Below are 23419 nucleotides of genomic sequence, written 5' to 3' on the forward strand. Positions count from 1 at the left end.
ACCCAGTGCACAAGCTAGAACCTATCGGTGTCGGCTGCCTAGTGACTCACTACATTATTCCTTATGGGAAAAATGTGTTTGTTATTCATCATTATTGGTACTCCTTGCGCTTCCCAGAACCAATTAAAGCTGAACATCAAGATATCACTATACTTCTGTTTGGGAGCTTCACAGAGGCAGCTGTTTGACCAACGTGGGAACAGAATAACAGGCCTTTCGTCTGATCCAGCATGGCTTTTTTAGATTCTTATTAGAGTAATTATAATTTAAACCTGTACATACAACCACCTTAACCACAGCTTTTCACAAACCCTTAGGAAGAATAACTGAGAATCAGGCGTGTTCCATGTCAATATCTATCTTCCTCAGCATAAACCATAAAGACTCTTAATTTCTGGACAATTCATTTTTATCAGCTGCATGAAGTATTATTATATGCAGAGTTTCGAAGATAAATACTAACAGAAATAGTACAGGATTATTATTTTTTACTATCAGGTAAAGCAAACAACTAAAGGACATAGGGAAATTATACAAAACAGTGTATTGATATGCATTTTGGAGAAAAAGAGTACCTATTAAAGAAATTTCTATGTATGTATGTATAATGTGAAATTCTACTGTGTCCAACATAGCACACTCCCAAATAAATCTACTCGGTTTTGTGTTTCTACCATAAAAGTACTGTATTGCCAATTTGAACATTACTATGTATTAAAGTCATCATAAATGACCAGCATTTACTAAGCTTAGTAGTAAAATATAAAGAACCTGTTAATAGTTACAGTTCACAATGTGTTTGGGCCTTTTTGACATTTCAAGGATTTTAAACCTCATTTTTAAAACAAGTCAGAGATATAATCTGTCACCTGAGAAGAATAATTTATCCTTAGAGTATACAAAGATACTACAATAAAACTATAATCTTATTTCACCCAATGCCACTTAACACATTAGGTGGACTGTAAAATTTTTGACCCTTGGTTCACAAATCACTGATTTTGTTACAAAAGACAAAGATTGGTCATTTCCATAGAGTATTTATGTATAAACCTATTGGTTTGTTTGTAACATTAGTAAATACATGAACAGATTAGTTAATGTATACCCATGTCAAGAGGATACAGGGAAAAATAGATAACTATAAATACTTTTGGTCAGCTTATTCCCGTTCAGTGTAATAAACAACAACAATAAATTCCTACCAGTGGAATAGGTTTGCTGCCAGATTAAACACTGGCTTTGTTCAAACAATATCTGAACATGCTTAACTAAAATAGACTTTACTGAATTAGCCCACTTGGAACACTAAACCACAAATACACACGCTGGGTTTGAATTTACAGACAGGCAGGCAGGCAGGCAGGCATTTATTGCAAAACTAGTCTAAAAACCTGTGTAGCTTAGCAACTGGTTTCCAAGCTTCTGTAAAAAGCTGATGAGTGCAACTGACTAGCGGGGTATCCCCACCCCTCCCTCCCTCCCTCCTCCTCTCTTTCTCTCTCTTTTAACACATAATCAGCTTTTCTTAGACCTGTGGTGGCGAACCTATGGCACGTGTACCAGAGGTGGCACGCAGAGCCCTCTCTGTGGGCACGTGTGCCGTCACCCCAGTCCTAGTCCTTCAGCTGGGTTTTATAAAACCTTTTCACTTTAGGCCTCCACCGTCGTGTGCCAAAAAAAAAAGATTCAATCAATCAATTTCAACTTCTCACAGGAAAAAAAAAGATCTCGCAAAGTTGGAATTGACTGATTGAACTTTTTAGTCCCAACCAGTCTGCCATTACCACTATAGCCACGCCCACCCAATGGGCCACACCCACCCAATGGGCCACACCCACCCAGACCCGACAATACATAAGTGGGTTTTGGGTTGTAGTTTGGGCACTCGCTCTCTAAAAGGTTCGCCATCACTGTCTTAGACTATCAGGAAAGCCATGCTGGATCACATCAAAACCTATAGTAGCCAATGGCGTACAGACTATACCCTATAGCTGCCAATGAGTTTATCAGTCTGAGCCTAAGGGATCAGCCCAGTGGAGGGATAAGCATTTTACATTAAGAGCAAAGAAATTCACATATGATCCTTCATTGGACCTGCAACTCATTGGACAAACTGAATCCCAGGTGCTATTGCAAAATTCTTCTTTTTTTTCTCCTTCAGATGAAACATTTAGATGACAGAGAACACCGTTATGTCCTCCAATGGCTCGTAAATAACTACCCTTCATCATAAAACCAAGGAGAATCTTGCAGAATGTGACTGAAGCATCCCATTTCCAGGGGTGGCCAAAAAGATGTAGCAACTGTTCCCACACATTGCAACCGGTGCTCCAGTTCTCCGAATGCTATTATGAGACATACTGTCTTCCTTTCTTTCACCACTCACCCTCTTCAAAAAAAAAAGGCAATTATTTTTCAGAGGAGTGATGCTTCAAGGACTAAACATTGTTGCCTTGGAAACCAAGGACCACAACTGACTCTTGCCTTGCTCTTACCCATTTTGGTCTACGCCGATAGTTCTCAAGCAAAGGCCATATGAGAGGATATTTCAAATGGGGGGTGGGGGTGGGGACAGAAATTAAAAACATATCCTGGGGAGGGGGGCACGGCAGATGCCAAGGGAACCATAGAAAAGCAAAGGCTATTATACTGCAAGTACTGTCTTGTTGCTACCAGAACATGCACCAGTGATCATCCCATGTTCCTATCTATCTGATTATTTATTTATTTAAATTTATTGGCCGCTCAACTCCACTGGCCTCTGGGACCAGGATAGGTAAGCAACGGGGGGGGGGGGGGGGGAGAAACAAGGTCTGAAGGAAACCATGAGCAGAAAGTGATAGGGAAAATTCTGCTCTACACTATAATGCCCATCAGCCCCAGCAGATAAGACTTCCCAAAGTCATGCTACAAGGGATGATGGGGGTTGAAGCCCAACACATTCCAACCTCATTAGACTAATCATTGAGTGGAAATAATGGAAAGGCTGGTCCATGACAATCAGAGGGACAAGGATGCAATCACAAACTGCGCTGACGGGAGGGGAAGAGTTAAAAGCAAAGAGTCCCTTGGTTTAAGTTTTTCTTCTGAGGGCCACAGAGACAAGATCTTGTTCAATCCCTCGTAGTGGTTGTCACCCTTTCTGCCTTCCCATCCAAGTATCAATTATCCATATAGCAATCTACCAAGTACATGGGGTCCTTGACTCACAACAGTTTATTTAGCAACCGTTCAAAGTTACAACGGCACACTTGACGACCATTGCAGCATCCCCATTCAGATGCTTGGGAACTGACTCGTATTTATGACGGTTGCAGTGTCCCAGGGTCATGTGATTCCCCTTTTGCGACCTTCCGACAAGCAAAGTCAATGGGGAAGCCAGATTCACTTAATCAAACGTGTTACTAATTTTAACAACTGCAGCAATTCACTTAACAAATGGGGCAAGAAAAGACGTAAAAGAATTATTTGATGATCCAAATGCACTGACTTGGAAAGTCAGTTGGCAAAGAAAGAAAGCTAGAGTAAGACTGAAGGAAGCAGAAGCTTTGACCTATTAGAGGGGATGCTATATTATTATTATTAATTCAGGGACGCGGTGGCTCAGTGGGTTAGGATGCTGAGCTTGTCGATCAGAAGGTCGGCAGTTTGGCGGGTCAAATCCCGAGTGCCGCGTAGAAGCGTCCCAGCTTCTGCCAACCTAGCAGTTCTAAAGCACGTAAAAATGCAAGTAGAAAAATAGGGACCACCACGGTGGGAAGGTAACAGCGTTCCGTGCGCCTTTGGCGTCTAGTCATGCCGGCCACATGACCACGGAGACGTCCTCGGACAAGCACTGGCTCTTCGGCTTTGAAATGGAGATGAGCACCGGCCCCTAGAGTCGGAAACGACTAGAACGCATGTGCGGGGGAACCTTTACCTTTACCTACATTATTAATTAGAGGTTTAATATGGTTAAGAATAGATTGTTAGAAATAGAAGTATTATTATAAGTAGATAGTTAGGATTTGTAATCAGAATATTGTATCTTGGTATGAAAAGGAAAATAAGAATATGTTAAGAACTTTGAATAAGGGATGCTTTTAGTTGCCCAAATATAACTGGTTTTGACATTATAAATGATTGGGATACTTTGAACATGCATGGGAAATTAAAACTGAAAAAAGCGAAAATAGGATATGGATTAAATAAGTGGAAATTGAGTGCAAATGCAATAAAGACATGTTTTGGTTAGAAAAGATATTTTAAATTGATATTATTGATATCATTAGAAAAATGTAACAAATGTTGACATGCAATTGTATGTTTGCTAACAATAATAAGAATTGTATTTGCTTTAATGCGGAAATATGGTTATTGCCAGAAGAAGAGAGGATGGACTGGCGGGTGTAACATTTATTTTTTTAAAAAGACATAAAATGGGGCAAAACTCACTTAAATGTCTCACTTAGCAACCTAAAATTCTGGGTTCAACTGTGTAAGTCGAGGACTACCCGGTATCAGATCAACCTTCACGAGAACCACCTAGTTCAGCCGGGTGTCAGGGAAAGAAAGTCTCTCTGTGGTCAAACCTAAACATGATTTTTGGGGGTGCCTCCATGCAGAGGTTGCGGGTGGTTGTTTGTTCGTTTTCAAATAGCAATGTGGGGGATTTGCTCCTGCCTTCTCCATATACATTTCCAACACGTTATGCAAAGGCTCCATTGGGGGAAGAGGGAAGAGGAAAGAGGAGCACCAGCAGCAAGAGGGATGGATTCAGTTCATTCAAAGACCTGAAAGAACAAGTTAGGGCCAGATTGTCATGGCGATAATGATGACCAGCAGCAAGGTGGACAGATTCAGTTACAATGCATTGGAAGAGCTGAAGGACCAGTTTAAGGACACTGGAGGTTTTTAAGAAGAGACTGGACAGCCATTTGGCTGAAATGGTATAAGGTTTCCTGCCTGAGCAGGGGGTTGGACTAGATGACCTCCAAGGTCCCTTCCAACATCATCATCATCATCATCATCATCATTATTATTATTATTATTATTATTATTATTATTATTATTATTATTATTATTATTATTATTATTATTATTATTATTATTATTATTATTTTCTACCTATAAGATAGCTAGGAGTCGAAAATGACCTGACAGAACCTAATCAGAGAATGATCCAAGGCCTGAAGACTAAAACCTATGAAGAACGGCTGCAGGACGTGGGTTTGGCTAGTCTAAAAAAAAGAAGAAATAGGGGAGACATGATAACAGTGTTCCACTATTTGAGGGGCTGCCACAAAGAAGAGGGAGTCAAAACTATTCTGCAAAGCACCAGAGGGCAGGATGAGAAACAATGGTTGGAAATTGACCAAAGAAAGAAGCAACCTGGAATTAAGGAGAAACTACCTGACAGTGAGGACAATTAATCAGTGGAACAGCTTGCCACCAGAAATCGTGGGCGCTCCATCACTGGAGATTTTTAAGAAGAGATTAGTCACCTGTCTAACATGTTATAGGTTCTCCTGCTTGAGCAGGGGGCTGGACTAGAAGACCTCCAAGGTCCCTCTATTCTTATTCTATTCTAATCTATCAATCAATCCATCCATCAAATATTTCCAGATGTCTTTTCTTCTCCCAAGTCTGACCTCCAGAGGCGAGTACTCATCAAGGAGAGAAGCAACCTAGAACTAAGGAGAAATTTCCTAACAGTGAGAACAACTAACCAGTGGAGCAAGCTGCCTCCAGAAGCGGTGAATGCTCCAACACTGGAAGTTTTCAAGAAGAGATTGGACAGCCGCTTGTCTGAAATGGTATAGGTTTTCCTGCCTGAGCAGGGGGTTGGACTAGATGACCTCCAAGGTACCTTGCAACTCTGTTATTCTGTTACTCTGATCTCCTCGTGGTCCCCCATCCAAGCCCGAACCTGCCACTAGGCTTCTGTCTGCGAAGCCAGGCCAGACGGCGCTCGCCCGCCAGCCAGCCGACCCAAAAGGCCCAGGGAAGGGAAGGGGCCCAGGACGAAGACAGAAGCCAAAGCCGATGGAGAGCTACCCGGTTGCCGGGGCGACAAGGCGAGGCCCCCCCCGCCGCTTCTCCCACCCACCCCCACCCGCAACCGGGTCCTACCTCGTCCTCGACGGACTCCTGCGAGAAGGCGGCCGAGGTCGAGGGCTCCTCTTCGCCGCCCGACAGCCCCGGGCTGGCCGAGGCCGGCGTGGAAGCGGGCTCTGCAGCGGCCCCGGCGTCCATTTTGGGCCGGTAACGGGAGGCGCGACGCAGAGTGAAAGGGACTCCCGCTCGCCCCAAGCATCGCGAGAGCTGATCGCGCAGGCGCAGTTCGGAAACCTAGGGGGGCGGGGAAGCCTGGGCCACGCCTCCTGGGCGGGGCTCTGCGACAGCGCCAAGAAGGGAGCGCCCGGCGTTCGTTTGTTGCCCGCTGGAGGCAGCCGGTCCTCACGTTAAAGCGGTTTTTCTCGTGAAAATGGGTCAATCCGAGGTTTCCCTGGACAAGGGTCCTTCCTTACTTCGGCTAAGTCTTGGCTGGCCCGGGAGCTGCTAAAGCTAAGCAAGGTTGGAGAGGAGACCACGCGGAGAGCCGGGGAAGCAAGTTGCTCCAGATGGGGGTGCCCCGATTTTATTCCAAAACTGGAGAAGAAGAGCGAATCCAAGATGCACCAGTTATCTCTTTCGTTTAAGCTGACTGGGGACTTCTGGGAATTGTAGTCCACACGGCTTATTAAAGTTTGAGAACTTTGAGGAACGCTGCCTTAAACCCAAAGGAAAGAAACCACATTAAGATCTAAAATAAGCATCTGTTCAGCAGCTCCAGTGGCTTGTAAACCACGGCTTGAGTGAAGTGTGAATTGGTCCACCAAGACTTCCTCAGCCAGTTAAGGTGAAAACAGAGCTTAACTTAGTACAAACAAAGTCTCTCCTTTTTTTCAGCTTTTGGCGTATTTGGCAAAAGTCGGTTTGCGCTGAAAAGCGGAGCTTTGAAATATATCAGCCCGACAAAAGATGCTGAGTTTGGAATCTGGACTCTTACATTTATTTCCTAAGCAAATGTCTTATTCAAAAGAAGTCATTCACAAGTCCCTTCTGAAATGCAGTTGTTCTCCAAATCACACAAGCGTGGCTGGATACAGTGGTGCATATTTCACATACCAAACAGAATTCAGTCTAGACGAGTGGGACTTATAACAAAATTCCTTAGGCTGGGAAGGGCACCTCCATCCATTTTTCCAATTCCTCCCATTCATTCCTAATAATCGCTCAGCTTTCTCTGGATGCTGAATTGCTCAAATTCTCAATGGATTCGTTTTAGATTTTTCCCCACTCTCTGTTTTTTGTTGTTGTTGTTTTACAAACCTTTTAAAATACCCTCAAGCTTTTGATGGGTATTTTACTGGGTGGCACTGTCACTCTTCTCAGCCCAACCCAGCTCACAAGAGTTGTTGTGGGGAAAATAAGAGGGGAAGGGGAAGGAGTGACTAAAAATGAAACTTGAGCTGGCCACGAACAAGGACTGTGTAATCAGAGTGACCCTTTGAGAGCTGTATGCAACGAAATTTCATTTTGATGTATGCCGATTGGTGTACATTCAAAGCGACAATAAAGTAGTTACTATTATTATCATTATCATTATTACTATTATTTATACATTGGACATAAACCTCAGTCAACCGAACATTCAAACTGACCGGCGCTGATGCTTGACATGGGTTGCTGCCAGCATCCTAGGTATCAACCAGGTACCTCCTTAAAATGTCTGTCAGGGAAATAAATCAATAATTCCCTATCAGAGGGCGATGAACCGTGGTTCATTTGACGCATGGTAAACATCAGGTAAAAATAAAGAAAACCGAGGCAGTTGTTGTTTTTATACACCTTCTGAAGAGAAACCTCTTCTTGCATAAAAGCGTTCAGATGTGGTGACCCACCGCCATCCCTCAAACCTATGCAATAATACGTTCGTTTGGTATTATAAGCCCTCTGGAATCTCCGTGGCTTATGAAAAGGGCAGGGCAACTATGAAAAAGTAGGGAGTTGCAGAATAAAAATGAAATAAAATAAAGGTTGTAAAATCACGTGCCATAATGTTTATGTCAGATGCCCTCTGAAGACCCCAGTCCTCCCTCAATTCAGTTCGCATAAATATTCTTATGTGAACTTTTCCTTAACCTTCTTCGCAAATCTGGAGGCAATCTAATAATAATAATAATAAATAATAAACCTTTATTGTCAAAGTACAACATGTGTACATTGAGATTAGCTGAGCCTCCCCCCCCCATGCTCTCTCCCCCCAACACACAGTGACAACAAACCCTCCATCCTACCACACCATGTGAACCAACTACAACCTAGCGCTGATGGGGGGACGTGTCCTTATTTCCATAGGGGTCTGTCTCTGAAACTCCAGGGTCTGTCTTTTCTGTGGAGGATGGGGGTTGGAGTCCTGAGCTGTTGGACGTTTCTAGTCGGGATTTTTTTAAAAAAAAATCAGCACTACTGACCGCTAGGTGGCAGCACTTGGCCAAAAACATAGTAGATCTAACCACCCATTGATAGCCAGAAATTTATCGATTTAAAGGGAATTATACCAAGTTATAGAACCAGTTCTAGTTATTTCAATCTTCAGAGTTACAATATCTGGGGAAAGAAAATTTTTGTAAAGTAGTCCTCAACTTACGACAGTACATTGAGTGACCACTTGAAATTACCACACCACTGGAAAAAGTCACTTAAGACCATTTTTCACCCTTCACCACCAGTCTGCAGCATCCCCACGACCACCTGATCCAAATTCAGAGGCTTGGCAAACGACTCACCTTTATGACCATCACGTGATCCCCTTTTGCGTCCTTCTGGCAAGCGAAGTGGGGGGGAGCCATACTCCTTTTAACAACCGCATTGCCAATTGGAACAAACTGCAGGGGTTCGCTTAAGAACGGTGGCCAGGAAGGTCATCAAATGGGGCCAAACTCACTTGACAAACCTCTGGCCGAGCAAAAAAAAATTTTTAAACAATGTCGGGCTCAGTTGTGGTCATAAGGGATAGCCTTGGTGGAGCAGTGGGCTGATGCCTCCTTAAGTAACACCAGCTGCCTGCAATTAGTGCAGGTTCGCATCCCACCAGGCTCAAGGTTGACTCAGCCTTCCATCCTTCCGAGGTAGGTAAAATGAGGACCCAGATTGTTGGGGGCAATTAAGCTGACTTTGTAATAATGCCGCTTGGGTTGTGTGTGAAAGCCCTAACAAGCAGGCATATACATAGAATGAAGGCTACTGCTAAGCTTGTAAGCCGCCCTGAGTCTTCGGAGAAGGGCGGGATATAAATGTAATAAAAATAAAATAAAAAATAAATAAAATTAGTGCAGGTTCGAGTCCCACCAGGCTCAAGGTTGACTCAGCCTTCCATCCTTCCGAGGTAGGTAAAATGAGGACCCAGATTGTTGGGGGCAATTAAGCTGACTTTGTAATAATGCCGCTTGGGGTGTGTGTGAAAGCCCTAATAAGCAGGCATATCCATAGAATGAAGGCTACTGCTAAGCTTGTAAGCCGCCCTGAGTCTTCGGAGAAGGGCGGGATATAAATGGAATTAAAATAAAAAAATAAAATAAATACTGCTAAGCTTGTAAGCCGCCCTGAGTCTTCGGAGAAGGGCGGGATATAAATGGAATTAAAATAAAAAAATAAAATAAATACTGCTAAGCTTGTAAGCCGCCCTGAGTCTTCTGAGAAGGGCGGGATATCAATGGAATGAAAATAAAAAAGAAAGAAATAAAAATAAAGAAGTCGAGGACTTACCTGCGTTTCACTCTCCGGCTGGGCTGCTCCTCCTGGTCTGTTGGGTCCAACCACGACCTAAAGATGAGGACAGGATTCGCACCTCGAGCTCCGAGAAGGGCGGGGGGGGGGGTCGGGGGGAATAGGGGAGGTTGTGCTAGCGCCCCCTAGCGGCCGTGCCCCTTCTTCTGCTCATCCAGGCCGGGTTTTCCCTCTCCTCCGGGCGGTGGCTCGGGGGATCCAGGCCGGGTTTTGGCACCTCTGCCACGGAGCGCCGGGTCAGCCGCGGGCAAAGGGCCGGGCTGGCTGGCGGGCTGGCAGGGCGCGTCGCTGGGAAGCGCTGGCGGCAGCAGCAGCTGCTGGTTGCCTTCCTTCTCCCAGGGCAGGAGCGGGACGCGGGACTCCTGCTGCCGACCCCCGCAGGTAGGACCCGGGCAGGGGCACGGTGGGATGTTGCAAAGAGAGCCGGACGGGACTCGGCTCGCCTGCTGGAACCCGCACCCGCGTCCGATCTCCAGCCGGGCTTTCCTCTCTCGCCCTTTCTTGCTTTTTGCTCCGAATCCTGCCCTGCCTTGAATGCCCTGGGGCTGCGTTCGCACGACCCGACCGGCGAGTTTAGCCAACTCTGCCCGGGTCCTGACTTGAGCGCCACCCATGCCCAGGATTGCGGGGCACGGCACGCTTCCCGAGTCCGTGACTTGCGGGACAAAAGGTCGTGCGAGCGGAGCCCGGGACTGGGAATTCCGGCTTCTGAATCGGCGCTGACCCGGGGTGGAGCACCTGCCTCCATTTCGGAGCTCCGGGGGGGTGTCCGATAGTTGAGTTTTTCTCCCTCTTCTGGCTTTGCCCGGGTTACGTCGAGCCCTAACTAAGACCCGAGTTGGCTCCCCCGGTGAAGGTCGCTGTGTTCCGAGAAAGCAACCTGTTGATTTCAGGCCGTGCGGGAGAGAAAGCCGTGGCTGTCCGAATGTATTTGTGTGTTTGATTCTAAACCACCCACTCATTCAAATCTCTGGAGCTAATTCTTTGGAATTATATCCCAAGTGCGTGGGGACTTAGAGGAGAAGAATGGGAAAATCAAAATGATTTCATCATATGATTGCAAAAAAAAAAGAATTTTGCAACCTCGGAAGGACGTTCTTTTCCATCTGACACAAAATGGTCCAAAATGTTTTGTTCTTTCACTACCTTTAAGAAAGCGCTTTACGATCTCGACTCTTGCCTTGAGGAACATTTAGAAGTGTTGACTGTGGACATATGTCGGTGTATGATTCCTCTCTCTCTCTCTCTCTCTCTCTCTCTCTCCTTCCTTCCTTCCTTCCTTCCTTCCTTCCTTCCTTCCTTCCTTCCTTCCTTCCTTCCTTCCTTCCTTCCTTCCTTTCTTTCTTTCTTTCTTTCTTTCTTTCTTTCTTTCTTTCTTTCTTTCTTTCTTTCTTTCTTTCTTTCCTTTCTGAAGGCGTGTCTAAAAAGGAAAGCCATTAAAAAAAATTACACATTGATCTTTCAATACTTCATATACGTACACACGACTTCTTTTGATTAGTAGAAAAGGAATGTGCGTTTGTGTAAAGAGAGTTCCCCTTTGTTTTCGTTTTATTTTTAAAGTATGGTTTTATTGAATAAGCCGTTATTGCTTGAGGGTCACATAGCCTGCTAAGCCAAAAACCACCAAGCAAATTACACTGTGGTTTAACATCATACGGGAATCAAGCTACTTTCTGACCCCCTAAGTCACAATTCCCTGTAATTAAACCATCAGAGAAACAGGATCATTTGCGGTAACTTGCCTGGGATGGTGACCTGAGTTCCTTTGATGCCTTCCCAGGGATCTTGAGCATATTTTACCCAGCTATGTGCGACAGTCACCCGGGGAATGGACAAGGGACATCAGGATTAATGGGTGCTTTGATTGAGCTTTCTTGCAAAAAATAGCAACCCAGCCCTCACTTTCACCAAAGGCATTGCTGAATAAAATAGATCCTGGAATACAGCAAGAGACGTCGCCCCATCAGTTTCTTCTGGGGGGAAAAAAGAAAAAAGAAAAGAAAAGAAAAGAAAAAGCTGTTTGGGATTAACAGATAAAGAGTGAAGGGATATTTTGTTAGCTATTTCCTGACTTTTTCTGCAAGAGCCCAGGGTAGCTTCTCCCAAAGCCGCCCTTCCTTTTTTATTGTAAGAAGTCCAGGCTATGAGATGGTTCTCGGGAGAAAGATTACAGACTCCAAAGTTGTCTGCTCAATGTTCATGGCTGAGGGTACATTTACACCTGGGCCTCTGCACCCCTCAGCCAACACTTTAACCCAGGGGGCCCCAAGCTTGGCCACTTTTAAGACCTGTGAACTTCGACTCCCATGCTGGCTGGGGAATTCTGGGAGTTGAAGTCCACAGGTCTTGAAGTGGCCAAGCTTGGGGTAAAGGTAAAGTTTTCCCCGCACATGCGTGCTAGTCGTTTCCAACTCTACGGGCCGGTACTCATCTCCGTTTCAAAGCCGAAGAGCCAGCGCTTGTCTGAGGACGTCTCCGTGGTCATGTGGCCAGCATGACTAGACGCCAAAGGCGCATGGAACGCTGTTACCTTCCCACTGGAGTGGTCCCTATTTTTCTACTTGCATTTTTACGTGCTTTCAAACTGCTAGGTTGGCAGAAGCTGGGATGAGTAACAGGCGCTCACTCTGTTACACGGCACTCAGGATTCAACCCGCCAAACTGCCGACCTTCTGATCTGCAAGCTTAGCGTCCTAACCCACTGAGCCACTGCGTCCCTAAGCTTGGGGACCCCTGCTTTTAACCCATGGTTGCTCAACCTTGGCGATTTTAAGCTGTGCGGACTTCAACTCGCAGAATTCTGGGAATTGAAGTTCACACAGCTTAAAGCTGTTTTGACCGTGAACCTCTTTGGATCCGATGCTATGTTCTTGTTGAAGCTTGTTGGTTTCATGTATGGTGTGAAACCACGATGTCATGTGTATGTGTGACAAACAAGAGGGCCAGCTGTTGAAGCCTAGGGTCTGTATTCAGCTGTGTTCTGGTTTCGCACACCTACTACGTATACCCATAGGATTATAGCAGAGGACAGGTCCCATAGTCAGTCGCAATATGTTTTATGGATCCCTGTTATTTTCAGAGAAAATGTTACTCTACTTAGGAACGTTCGACAATCATGTGTCAAATTAAGCAAGGAAGTATTTAGGAGAAAACAGCGGCTCTCACACAGACACAGTGTAATTTGTAGGACAAATTGTCTATGAGGCCTGACTTTGGGTGTAGCACTTGAAACAAGTTATATAGCTTGTTGAATACGCCCCAACAAATTAGGTTCAATCATCATGCTTAGCTCTAAGCCAGAGAAATCCACCTTTGTCCTCTTCCTTGATGCCTTTCCTGTTTTACACTATTTATTTATTTGTATCACACCTTTGTTATTTTTACAAATAACTCAAGACGGCAACGTATCCCATTCAACTTCTTCCTCCTCCTGTGTTCCGCGCAAGAAACCCTGTCGGGCGGGAGGGGGGGTTGGGCTCAGAAATAAATGACAGGCCCAAAGTCAGCCAGCCAACTTTCATGCCTGAAGTAGGACTAGAACCCATCGTCTCCTGGTGATTGGTGCAAAGTCACCCAGTTGGCTTTCCTAGCTAAGGCAGGACTGGAACTCACAGTTTCCCCTTTTTCTAGCCCAATGCCTTAACCACTAGACTAGACCAAACTGACTCTCCCTAGCTATTTAAATGATAGGCTGCTTTGCACACACACACACACACACACACACACACACAAAATTGCATTCCGGATTATTGGCTTTAGAGACTTCCAGATGGATTGGCTCACAAGTCCTGGGGTGTCTGGAAATTAAGCCGGGGTCAATAAAAAAAAATCTCATGTAACGAGGTGGTCAAGGCATAGGATTATGACCAAGAAGACCCAGATTTATAGAAACTTCCTCGTGGCCTTGAGCCAGACACACCCTCTCAGCCAACCTACTTTTGTGGAGCAAAACTAAAAACAGAGGTATTACAATGCCACCTTAATCTCCTGAATTAAAAGAAGGATACAATATAATTTGAATTAATTGAGGCAGAGGAAGCCAAGAAATACTTTCCCAATATTTGCATTATAATTCTCTTCACCCTTCCACGAGGAACTCAAGGCTACCTGTCCATGAATCCTAAGAAAGCGACAGATGTCTGATTTCCCCTTCTTAAAAAATACATGCATGGAAACAAGAAGCATTTGCTAATTTGTTTGTTTTTAACTAAATCTAATAATGAAATTAAATTAATTTTGCTGCTTGGAAGAGAGCTCTCCGAAGCCAGTAATACCTTGGTTTCTGCTACTTGTAGGCATATAAAATACACTAAGCTGTCACGTGGGGGGGGTGGATTCTTGGCTGGCTGAAATGCAAGCTTTGAAGTTTGACTTGAACTAGGAACAGCCAGTCAACATTGTATAAAGACAATTGCTAGAAACGCACTTCGGCTTGCAAAGGAGCCCAAACATATGGAAAGTTGGAAGCGTATCAAAGCAGGGGAGGGAAGCACTTTGTTCTCTATCCCGCTGCCAATCCCAAGAAAGTTTTCAATATGTACTTTTAAGCAGCTCTTCAGCTCTCTAGAAAGCAAACCCCATAGATCAGTGTTTCTGCAACTTGGCCATTTGGATTTCAACTCCCAGAATTCCCCGGCTATCTTCAAGTTGCCAAGTTGGAGAAACATTCCATGTAGACCAGTGATGGTGAAACTTTTAGAGACCAAGGGCCCAAACTGCCACCCAAAACCCACTTATTTATTGCAAAATGCCAACACAGCAATTTAATCTGAATACTAAGAAAAATACTTAGAAAAAACAACTCCTACATTAACATCTTTTGTCTTAAAAGAAAAACGCAGTAACAAAGCTTTCAATGACACAAGCAACTTTTTACTGAAAAGTAAAAGTTTGCCTTTGGCATGCTTTTGAACAATGGATGTGATTTTTGCTGTTGTATGCATGCTGATAATTTGTCTAACCTCAGCTTATACTTTGTATGTTTGAGAGCAACACATGCAGCACTCAGGTCATCTGTTAGTCTGTTTCTGGTGTCAGATTTGTTATGATTCAAAGCTGAAAACAGCGCGCTCGCTCCGGAGGCTTGTTTTGGCTAGGAAGAAGCTTGAGAAATGGCTGTTTCCTGTGAAATCTTAGCCAAAGAGCGAGGCGCGTGTGCCCATAGAGAGGGCTCCGAGTGCCCCGTCTGGCACGGGTGCCATAGGTTCGCCACCACTGATGTAGACTATGCTTTTGAGTAGAATACTTGATGACTCTTGGTTGCCTCCTCCCCCCCCTTTGCTGCACTGCTAAATATTTTGTCCTCGTGATGATGCTGGCCAAAGAGTCAACTTCACCCAAGTAACAAAAGAAAGATGTAGGAAGCTCACGAGCTTTCTATTAGCACTGATTAGGTTAGCTAGTAGGGGAATGAAATGTCTGCAAGAAAATAGCCATGAATGCCGAGGACGCCACAGCTCAGGAACTTACTTTGCTTTTGAGTCAGGCTGGCCTCTCAGTGGAGAGCGTTTGCGTTTTTTTGCAGCATTTGAGAATCCTTTCTCGTTTTACCAGCACAGTTTGAGGAAGCTTGTCATTCCCCTGCCTTTCTTCAACCCAGTTCAGGTCTTATAAGAAGATTCATGGTGGCGCAGTGGTTAGAATGCGGCATTGCAGGCTAATTCTGCCGACCGCCTGCAGTTCGATTCTCAGCAGCTCAAGGTTGACTCAGCTTTCCATCTTTCCGAGGACGGTAACATGAAAACCCAAATTGTTGGGGGCAACAGGCTGACTCGGTAAACCGCTTAGAGAGGGCTGTAAAGAACGATGAAGCAGTATATAAGTACCCAAATGCTAGTGCTATTGCTATAATGCAGAACTGGGCAACTCCTCCCTCCATCTACATGCTCTGCAGGAGCAATCTCTGAGGAGCTGCATTGCGTGTCACTTGGGGAGGCGTGAGGGAACCAGAGGAAAAATTGTTGGGCTTCAATGTTCTCTTTCTAGCCTTTTCTATTTAGAACACAGAATGACAGGGTTGGAAGGGACCTTAGAGATCTTCTAGTCCAACCCCCTGCTCAAGCAGGAGACCCTATACCAGGGGTGTCAAACTGCCGGCCCGCGGACTGGATGCATCACAAGGAAATCGCGCCCTCCCCATTGCCAGCAATGGGGGAAAAGTTTTGATACATCGCACGACGTCACGTGACATCGCGAGTTTGACATGTCTGCTTATACCATCCTGGACAAATGTCTGTCCAGTCTCTTCATGAAAACATCAAGTGATAGAGCACTCACCACTTCTAAACAGAGAAGCCCTTCCTCTGATTTAATTGTTCTTGCTACATATCCAGGTTGGGTCTTTCTTTGTTAAACTTCCATCCGTTACTTCAGGGGTCCCCAACCCCCGGCCATAGATCAGTGCCAGCCCATAGCCTGTTAGGGGCACACAGCTGGAAAAATGGGAAAATTTCCAGTCCATGGAAAAATTGTCTTCCATGAAACTAGTCCCTGGTGGCAAAGAGGTTGGAGAACCCTTGCATTATTTCTTATCCTGCCCTCTGGGGCTTTGGAGCATACGTTGACCCCCTCTTCTCTGTGGGAACCCTTCAAGTACTAGACGAGAACTGCTACCATATCATATCGTCATCATAATTCCTTCATTTCCTTGTTCTGGATTCTTCTTTTTTTAATAATAATAATAATAATAATAATAATAATAATAATAATAATAATAATAATAATAATAATAATAATAATAATAATATAAAGTTGGAAGGGACCTTGGAGGTCATCTAGTCCAACCCCCTGCTCAGGCAGGAAACCCTATACCATTTCAGGCAAATGGCTGTCCAGTCTCTTCTTAAAAACCTCCAGTGTTGGAGGTTCTCTTCTTCTCTTCTTTCTCTTCTTCTTGCACCACAAGCTGGTGAGAAAACAGCAATTTTCTCCAGAGGCCTGAAGCAATCGGACTTCTGAAAATTGAAGACCACAAATTGTCCCTTTCCCCCCATCCTAACCCTCAGCTGTGTTGCTGAACTTTTTTTTTCTGGAATAAGTTGAACTACAGTTGAAATAACCTTAATGTTTGCGGAATCACTTTGGTGAGCAGGAAGGTGTAGAAATTGGATAAATAAATAAAAATGAATAAAATAAGCAGTTCCTTCACAATATACCCTTGAGGTCATGAAGTTCTTTCTTGCCTCCAGGTATTTGTCCAGGTGCACTGAGAATTCCCCCCCCCTTTTGTTGGTTATAAACCCAGGAAGCACAATGTAGTCCTTGTAAGGCTTTTAGCTCCAGCTTTGATGGCCTCTTAAAGCAGCCAAGTTATCTGCAGCCCCTGAGATTACAGCTCAACAGAATCAGTAGCTAATTATTCGGAGTAACTTTCTGATCAAGCCAGCTTTGGGTAAGAATAGTAGTAGGCTTTTGGCCTCAAGCTGCCACATTATCTTGGCTGTGAGTGTTGGTCTCTTGGACTGAGAAGGCTAAGAAGGATTGGGAAGTGATGCCAAGTAGAGCAATCGGCCTTTATCAAAAGCAGGCTGAGTTCAGGGGATTAACCGAAATCATTTAAACAGACTGATTCCCCACTCAGTGGTCCTGGATAAGCTTCACTGATGAAACTCAAATCCTTTGGCCACCTAATGAGAAGGAAGGACTCACTGGAGAAGAGCCTAATGCTGGGAAAGGTTGAGGGCAAGAGAAGAAGGGGACAACAGAGAATGAGGTGGCTGGATGGACTCGCTGAAGTAGCAAGCGTGAGCTTAAATGGACTCCAGAAGATGGTAGAGGAAAGGAAGGCCTGGAGGAACATTGTCCATGGGGTCGCAATGGGTCGGACATGACTTCGCAACTAACAACAACAACAAGCTTCACTGAAAGTGGGTTACCTGTGAGCAATTGAAGTGGAAATGTACTTGGGGAATTTTGGAGGCTTGATCGATTGGACCTTGGAGATAAGAGCCAGAGATTTTTTTTTCCGCTAAGGCAAAAAGTTGGTCTTCTTTCATTCAGCCTGTTTGGCTGAGAGATTGTGGCTCAGGGGGGGAAAGCACAATGTCTTGAGTGCAAAAAGTCAACCTTCAGCTTCTCCAGGTTCAGCTCAGGAAGATAATTTAGATCAGGTGTGGGCAACTGCGGCAACTTTATGACATGTGGACTTAGTTCTGCATAAATAAACTTTTCTTCCAAAATGAAACTTTGTACGATCAAAACCGGGTGACTTGCTTCCAAATTTTGGCAGCACGACAGCAATAGCGATGGCATTTAGACTTATATCCTCTAAGCGGTTTACGGAGTCAGCGTATTGCCCCCACCCCCCCAAAATCTGGGTCTTCATTTTGCTGACCTCAGAAGGATGGAAGGCTGAGTCAACCTTGAGCAGATGAGAATTGAACTGCTGGCAGCTGGCAGAATTAGCCTGCAATCCTGCATTCTCACCACAGTTCTTTTCAATCCTGGTGAAGCTTTGGGGGCTGAAAAAAGTGGGTTTAGAAATTCTAATGCAATTTGCCCATGTTTTTGCTAAACACCAAAGACTCATCTAATTCAGTGGTTTCCCATACTTGGCAACTTTGTTTATTTGTTCATATATTTTTAATTCATATTTTATTTATATTAATAAATTTTTTATTATTTTTAACCAATAATTCAAGATAGCGAACATACCCGACACACATTCCTTCTATTTCCCACACAATAGCCCTGTGAACTGGGTTGGGATGATAATGATGGCTCAAGGTCACCCAACTTGCTTTCACGACTAAGGTGGAAGCAGAACTCCTGGTCTCCTGGTTTCTGACTTGGAGCTTTAACCGTTATATCAAACTTTATGGAGGCTGGGGAATTCTGGGAGTTGAACTCCAATGTCTTAAAGTTCCCAAATTTGAGAAACATGAAAAGTCCACCAACTGAGCAGGCCTTCAAACCCAGTTTTAAAGTCCTGGTCAGCCACTGCCTCAATCTATTAACTCGCCCTCTGTTCTGAAGTTCACAATCCACGGCCCTGATTCTTTCTCCACTTCCATCCTCAATCCCTACCACCCTCAGGTCACTGAAAATGACCATTTATCTTTTCTAGCCAACACGGGCTTTAAATGCTCATTTGAGAGCAAGCAATTTTTATATCCTTGTCACGTATCGATCCAATCAACAGGCTGGAGATGTGTGTGTGTGTGTGTGGTCTTCCATTGAAACAAACTGCTTTGTTTGTGATCAAACAGTAGAGAAATTACACGAGGCTGAGCTAGTCAAACAAGCCCCACCTATAGAACTCAAACAGTATCCAAATATTTAAACTGCCATTCTCAGTTGCTGCCCTGTCACAGAACCCAACATTTATTACAGAAAGTCAAATAAGCAGTTCCTTTTCCTGCATAAATTAGAACTGCGGTGCTTGGGGGAAGGAATCATGTGGTCACTCCTTGTGTCTTGAATGGCAGCACCCAGTCCCAGCCCTTCTTGACTGTGCCCAAAAGGCACTAAGCAAAGTCAGATTGGCTTGATGTCTTGATGGGAGACCATCAAGAGACCTTAAGGTTGTAAAATAGACTGCAAAGAAGGAGGCGGCATAGCAAAGCACATCTCTGTTGCTAGAAGAAAACCACATGGGCATCAAAAATCAAGTTCAATTAAAGTACAAGTAGTCCATAATAATAATAATAATAATAATAATGATAATGATGATGATGATGATGATGATAATAATAATAATAATAATAATAATAATAATAATAATAATAATGTTGGAAGGGACCTTGGAGGTCATCTAGTCCAACCCCCTGCTCAGGTAGGAAACCCTATACCATTTCAGACAAATGGCTGTCCAGCCTCTTCACGACTTACAACAGTTCGTTGAGTGACCGTTCAAAGTTACGACGTCACTGAAAAAAGCGACTTGTGACCATTTTTCACACTGACAACCATTGCAACATCCCCCGTGTCACGGGATCTTGGCAACTGGTTCATATTTATGATGACTGCAGAGTCCAGGGATCACGTGATCCCCTTTGGCGACCTTCTGACAAGCAAAGTCACTGGAGAAGCCGGATTTACTTCACAACCGTGTTTCTCACTTATCAACTGCAGTGATTCTGTTTAACAACTGTGGCCAGAAAGGTCATACAATGGGGCCAAACTCACATAACCAATGTCTCAGTTAGCAACAGAAATTTTGGGCTCAGTTGTGGTCGTACGTCAAGGAATACCCATACTTATTTTCCACTCCCTTCACCATTTTTCTGTGCTTAAGGATTGTATGGCGAGACTGGTCCCACCGTCTTTTATGATTTAACTCCGCTTTGAATGTCACTGTGACAACAATTGAGTTTACACTTCAGTGAACTCACCACGTGCCTTCTACGTCTTTGGCTCAAACGGTGGTTCATTCCTTAACCATAGTTAAAACAGGATTTATTGCCATGTCCAAACCCAGCCAGAGCGTCAAATTGGACTATAAGATTCCCATTCCAAGTCAATGAAAGAGGTAACCCTGGAATGCTGAATAATAATAATAAAATAATAATAATAATAATAATAATAATAATAATAATAATAATAATAATAATAATAATAATAATAATAATAATAATATAATGATGATGATGATGATAGATCACCATTTGGAACACAATATGCCAGATATCATAGAGAACCGAAGCGTACAGTTGATTGATATCGCTGTACCAGGAGATGCCAGAGTCGAAGAAAAAGAACTGGAAAAAAATTACGAAATACCGCGGCCTGGCCATCGAAACTGCGTGATTATGGATGAAACATGTAACAGTGATAGCCATTGTCATCGGGGCACTGGGAACGATGTCCAAAAACTTTGCAAAATACATCAAGAAATTGCAGCTTTCTGCAATAACTCCAGCAAAGCTACAAAAAACTGCACTACTCGGAACATCTTACATTTTAAGGAGATACCTGGTTGATACCGAGGATGCTGGCAGCAACCCGTGTCAACCATTAGTGCCAGTCAATTTGAGTGTTCAGTTGACTGAGTTTCATGTTTTATGAATAAAAGTTTTATAATAATGATGATGATAACAAAATACAAAGACCTACAAGTAGAAATAGAAAGACTGTGGCAAAGGCAAGCAAGGGTAGTACCAATAGTAATAGGCGCCTTGGGTGCAATCCCAAAACATCTGGAGCACCACTTGAACACCATCATCGGCATTGACAAACCCGCCATCAGTCAATTGCAAAAGGCAGCCTTGCTAGGAACAGCTTCCATCCTGTGACGAGATCTGTAATACCTTCAATTCAAACATCCACATCTGCCTATCCCAGGTCCTTGGTAAGGACTCGATAGGTAGACAAAAATACTGAATGAACATCTGGCTGACTGCGCGATGATCGATAATAATAATACTAATGATAATCTATGATTATTGTCTAATAAATCATAATGGTTTGCAGGTCACATAGCAAGGGAGGTTTCTTGCTTTCAGTTGGAGACTTGTGAACTCAAACAATCAAAGCATTCAGAAGAATGAGGTTGATTCTGGATATTGGCCAAGTCTTGGCCTTGCAGGGGTGGGGGCAGGAAATGGGTGAAAAATTGCAGGTGGGATGGAAAAGCTGTTTGTTGCATTATCCACACAGGCTTCTTTGTTAATTTATGCCAGCTCAGCAGTTCCCCCCCCCCCACTTCCTCCCATCAGAGGTGTCCTCACCTGGTCTCATTCTGGAGTTGTATGTTTTTGGGGGGTTTTGTTTTTGTTTTAAAAAACCTGCAGTTGCAGCTTGAAAAGAAAATGCTGTGCAAATAAGACATCTGTGGGGGCTATAGGGATTACATCACAACGATCGCTTTTCAGTTCTACAAAAAAAAAATCTATATAATTTATGTAAAGCAGAGGTGTTCAGCTTTGCCGACTTTAAGACTGGTGGACTTCAACACCCAGCTGCCACAAAGAAGAAGGGGTCAGTGTAGTCTCCAAAGCACCTGAAGGCAGGACGAGAAACAATGGATGGGCACGACTCAAGGAGAGAACCAGCCTAGAAATTTCCTTATAGTTAGAACAATTAATCCCTCCATAAGTTGTGGGTGCTCCAACACTGGAGGATTTCAAGAAGAGACTGGACGACCTTTTGTTTAGAATAGAATAGGACCGTGGTGGTGAACCTATGGCATGCGTGCCACAGGTGGCACGCAGAGTCCTCTCTGTGGGCACGCATGCCATCGCCCCAGTCCTAGGCCTTCAACTGGGTTTTATAAAACCTTTTTGCTTTAGGCCTCTGCCACTGTGGTTCAATCAATCAATTTCAACTTCTCGCGGGGGGAAAAAAAGATCTCGCAAAGTTGGAATTGGTTGATTGAACTTTTTAGTTCCACCCAGTCTGCCGTTACCACAGTAGCCACGCCCACCCAATGGGCCACGCCCACCCAATGGGCCACGCCCACCAGGCATCCGATGATACATAAGTGGGTTTTGGGTTGCAGTTTGGGCATTCGGTCTCTAAAAGGCTCTCCATCAATGTATACATGGTTGTACTTTGTACTTTGACAATAAAGGTTCATTCTAATTCTAATTCTAATTCTGCTTGCGTAGAGGGTTGGACTAGAAGACCTCCAAGGTCCCTTCCAGCTCTGTTATTCTGTTATTCAAAATTCTCCAGCTAGCATGCTGGCTGGGGAATTTTTGGAATTGGAAGTCCACAGGTCTTAAAGTTGCCGAGGCTGGACATCCCATACCCTGATATAGAGTACAGAAATATTTTGTAAAATACTTCACTATTTTTATGTGTTAATTGGTCTGGGGCCTGGGGTGTTAGAATTCAGTATAATTTTATTTCAGTGTATATTAAGAAACCAGAATACAGATAGTCCTCAACTTACGACCACAATTGAACCCAAAATTTATGTCACTAAACAAGACAGTTGTTAAGTGAATTTTGCCCCATTTTCTGACCCCTGACAATTGACTCACATTTATGACAGTTACAGTGTCCCGGGCTCATGTGATCCCCTTTTGTGAACTTCTGACGACCAAACTCAAAATGGGGAAGCCAGATTCATTTAACAGCCTTGTTACCCACTTAACAGTTGCCGTGACTGACTTCATAACGGTGGCAAGAAAGGTCCTAAAATGGGGCAAAATTAAGAACTTAAGAACTGTCTCGCTTAGCAAGGGAAATGTTGGGCTCCACTGTAGTCCTAAGTCAAGGACTACCTGTTACACTTTTTTGACATTCATACTGGAAGTGGGGAATATGAGTTGCTCAGGGTCCTTTTGAACAGATGGGCCAGGAAAGAAAGAAATACATTCTAGCAACCATTTATTCTTGCAATCTTTTTTAAAGGTACTGCCATCAAAATTTCATTTCTTTGCACTTGTATCCTAGGAGACTCTTGGAGAATATGCTCGCTTGCTTGGGCTGCCTGGCAAGCAAATATTTTCTTTGAACTCTTCATGGCTCCTTTCAAGAGAATAATAGCTTTTAAATATCCCTTTTTTGCTTTTTCTTCTTCTTCTTCCAAAGGCTGATATAAAACATGCAGCCAGCGGGACTTTCTCATGCAGTTGATTTGTGCGATGGACGGGGAGGGTGAAAAAAAAGAACAAAGAAGAAACCTTGATTTATTTTCTTAAGGGAATTTTATTTT

At 44.0% G+C, this 23419-nt stretch overlaps 2 protein-coding genes across 4 annotated transcripts in view; one reads left to right on the plus strand and one right to left on the minus strand.

The window, feature by feature from the left end:
• The window catches only part of SMARCA1 (SNF2 related chromatin remodeling ATPase 1), a 50544-nt gene extending 44246 nt beyond the window's left edge, over positions 1–6298 (minus strand). The window contains exon 1 of the mRNA XM_081336932.1: positions 6115–6298. Coding sequence (XP_081193058.1) covers positions 6115–6237 — 123 coding nt within the window. The 5' untranslated portion in view covers positions 6238–6298. The remainder of the gene's footprint in view (positions 1–6114) is intronic.
• Positions 6299–10063: 3765 nt separating this feature from the next.
• Positions 10064–23419, plus strand: part of LOC308672975 (synaptotagmin-like protein 2) — a 52144-nt gene continuing 38788 nt past the window's right edge. For all 3 annotated transcript variants that reach the window (XM_081336300.1, XM_081336302.1, XM_081336301.1), the window contains exon 1: positions 10064–10197. The gene's annotated coding sequence lies outside the window, so the exon portion shown is untranslated. The remainder of the gene's footprint in view (positions 10198–23419) is intronic.

Source organism: Vipera berus (genome assembly GCF_964194415.1).
Source record: "Vipera berus genome assembly, chromosome: 11".
NCBI classification, from domain to species: domain Eukaryota; kingdom Metazoa; phylum Chordata; class Lepidosauria; order Squamata; family Viperidae; genus Vipera; species Vipera berus.